The sequence below is a fragment of the Eulemur rufifrons genome, chromosome 6 (assembly GCF_041146395.1).
Source record: "Eulemur rufifrons isolate Redbay chromosome 6, OSU_ERuf_1, whole genome shotgun sequence".
NCBI classification, from domain to species: domain Eukaryota; kingdom Metazoa; phylum Chordata; class Mammalia; order Primates; family Lemuridae; genus Eulemur; species Eulemur rufifrons.
In genome coordinates, this window is record NC_090988.1 from 102,054,065 (window position 1) to 102,057,031 (window position 2,967).

The 2,967-nt window shown below is 67.3% G+C and overlaps 1 protein-coding gene across 1 annotated transcript; it reads left to right on the forward strand.

Moving 5' to 3' along the window:
• The first annotated feature begins 415 nt into the window (after positions 1 to 415).
• CD248 (CD248 molecule) lies at positions 416 to 2,967 on the forward strand. The gene has a single exon (XM_069470371.1). The coding sequence runs from the start codon at positions 433 to 435 to the stop codon at positions 2,719 to 2,721; it is 2,289 nt and encodes a 762-aa protein (XP_069326472.1). The 5' UTR covers positions 416 to 432; the 3' UTR covers positions 2,722 to 2,967.

Consider the following 2,967-nt stretch of genomic DNA (forward strand, 5'->3'; position numbering starts at 1 on the left):
GGCAAGCAGTTGGGCTGAGACAGCTCACGGGTGTGACGAGGTTGGTGTGTCCAGATTTGGGTCTGTGCGAGTCCCTGGGAAGCGACCTCACCCCACAGCCCTGAGCCCCACACACATGGGAGTGTTGTGAGGGTGGGCTGGCCTGTGCAGGCAGGCGGTCCCCCTCCACGACTCCCAGCCCTGTGGGGCCTGGGGCGGCCGTTAACTGCGCCTCCTCCCCTCCCCCCACCCCCAGTACCCCCCACCCCGCTGCTTCCTGCTCTGGTGGCCCCGGGGGAGCGGGAGCAGGGAGCTGGCAGCCTCCCCAGCCCACTCCTTACAAGGCCTGAGCCCGCCCGAGGCCCGCCCCTGGCCCGCCCGCCAGGGGCCCTGGTCCCTCCCCCTGTCAAGAGCGGCCGCTGGCCCAGGCCAGGCCAGTCGGGGGGCGTCGCGATGCTGCTGCGCCTGCTGCTGGCCTGGGCGGCCGCGGTGGTGCCCACACTGGGCCAGGACCCCTGGGCTGCAGAGCCCCGAGCTGCCTGCGGCCCGGGCAGCTGCTACGTGCTTTTCCCTCGGCGCCGCACCTTCCTGGAGGCCTGGAGGGCCTGCCGTGAGCTGGGGGGCGACCTGGCCACTCCGCGGACCCCAGAGGAGGCCCGGCGCGTGGACAGCCTGTTGGGCACCAGCCCGGCCAGCCAGCTGCTGTGGATTGGGCTGCAGCGGCAGGCCCGGCAATGCCAGCCGCAGCGCCCACTGCGTGGCTTCACGTGGACCACGGGGGACCAGGACACAGCCTTCACCAACTGGGCCCAGCCGACCACCGGAGGGCCCTGCCCGGCCCAGCGCTGCGTGGCCCTTGAGGCGGGTGGCGAGCATCGCTGGCTTGAGGGCTCGTGCACGCTGGCCGTCGACGGCTACCTGTGCCAGTTTGGCTTCGAGGGTGCCTGCCCGGCACTGCCAGAGGAGGCGGGCCAGGCTGGGCCGGCCGTGTACACCACGCCTTTCCACCTGGTCTCCACAGAGTTTGAGTGGCTGCCCTTTGGCTCTGTGGCCGCTGTGCAGTGCCAGGCTGGCAGGGGAGCCTCTCTGCTCTGCGTGAAGAAGCCTGAGGGTGGCGTGGGCTGGTCACGGACTGGGCCCTTGTGCCCAGGGCCTGGCTGCAGCCCAGACAACGGGGGCTGCGAACATGAGTGTGTGGAGGAGGTGGATGGTCATGTGTCCTGCCGCTGCACGGAGGGCTTCCGGCTGGCAGCAGACGGGCGCAGCTGCGAGGACCCCTGTGCCCAGGCCCTGTGTGAGCAGCAGTGTGAGCCCGGCGGGCCAGAAGGCTACAGCTGCCACTGTCGCCTGGGTTTCCGGCCAGCTGAGGATGAGCCGCACCGCTGTGTGGACACGGATGAGTGCCAGATCGCCGGGGTGTGCCAGCAGATGTGTGTCAACTACGTTGGTGGCTTCGAGTGCTATTGCAGCGAGGGTCACGAGCTGGAGGCTGATGGCATCAGCTGCAGCCCAGCAGGGGCCATGGGCGCCCGGGCTTCCCAGGACCTTAGAGACGAGTTGCTGGATGACGAGTTGCTGGATGATGGGGAGGAAGAGGAGGATGAAGATGGGGCCTGGGAGGCCTTCAATGGTGGCTGGACAGAGATGCCTGGGCTCCTGTGGATGGAGCCTACGCAGCCACCTGACTTTGCGCTGGCCTACAGGCCCAGCTTCCCAGAGGGCGGAGGGCCGCAGATACCCTACCCGGGGCCCACCTGGCTGCCCCCGCTCAGTGCCCCCAGGGTCCCCTACCACTCCTCAGTGCTCTCTGCCACCCGGCCTGTGGTGGTCTCTGCCACGCGCCCCACACTGCCCCCTGCCCACCAGCTTCCTATGGTCCCTGCCACGCACCCAGCTCTGCCCCCTGCCCGCCAGATCCCCACGATCGCAGCCAACTATCCAGATCTGCCCTCTGCCCGCCAACCCCAAATTACCTCTGTCACTCACTCAGCAAGGCCCCCTACCCACCAGCCCCCCATTATCTCAACCAAACACCCTGAACTTTCCCCTGCCCAGCAGTCCCCCATGTTCCCAGATACCCGGGTTGCTGATGCCCAGACCACCACCCATTTGCCTCGAATCCCAGCCAACCGTGCCCCCCTGGCCACCACCCCCAGTGCCCATGAACCCTCTCTGGCCCCAGACGTCCCTGTTCTGAGAACCCAGGCCACCCAGCTTCCCATTATCCCAACTGTCCAGACCTCTCTGACCAACTCCATGTCCCCTGTGTCCCCTGCCCATCAAGTCCCTGTGCCTGCTGCCTCCCAACCCCCTGCCCTCCCTACTCCCCTGTCCTCTCAGAGCCCCACTAACCAGACCTCACCCATCAGCCCTACGCATCCCCATTCCAAAGCTCCCCAAATCCCAAGGGAAGGTGGCCCCAATGCCAGGTCGGCCCCATGGCTGCCCTCAGTGGCCCCCACAGCAGCCCCAACGGCCCTGGGGGAGGCCAATCTGGGAGGCCGCAGCCGGAGGGATGACCGGTGGCTGCTGGTGGCACTCCTGGTGCCAACATGCGTCTTCTTGGTGGTCCTACTTGCACTGGGCATCGTGTACTGCACTCGCTGTGGCCCCCATGCGCCCAACAAGCGCGTCACTGACTGCTATCGCTGGGTCACCCACACTGGGAGCAAGGGCCCAACGGAACCCATGCCCCCCAGGGGCAGCCTCACAGGAGTGCAGACCTGCAGAACCAGTGTGTGATGGGGTAGGGGTAGGGGCGTGCGCTGGACACATGGCCGAGGCTGCACGAGGGACCCATGGGGACTGCCCAGCTGGACAGAGGGCTTCCTGCCCCCAAGGTCCAGCCAGGCTTCTCTCTGTCAACCATGAGACTTGGCTCTCACGAACTCTGTCCCTGGCCCAGCACTCCCGACAGGATACAACAAGGCCCCCAGGACCTCACGGGGTGGGTGCGGGGGTCTTCTCCAATAAAGGAAGTGCCAACCT

Coding starts and splice junctions, on each gene's coding strand:
- CD248 (XM_069470371.1), top strand. CDS start 433: ATGCTGCTGCGCCTGCTGCTGGCCTGGGCGGCCGCGGTGGTGCCCACA.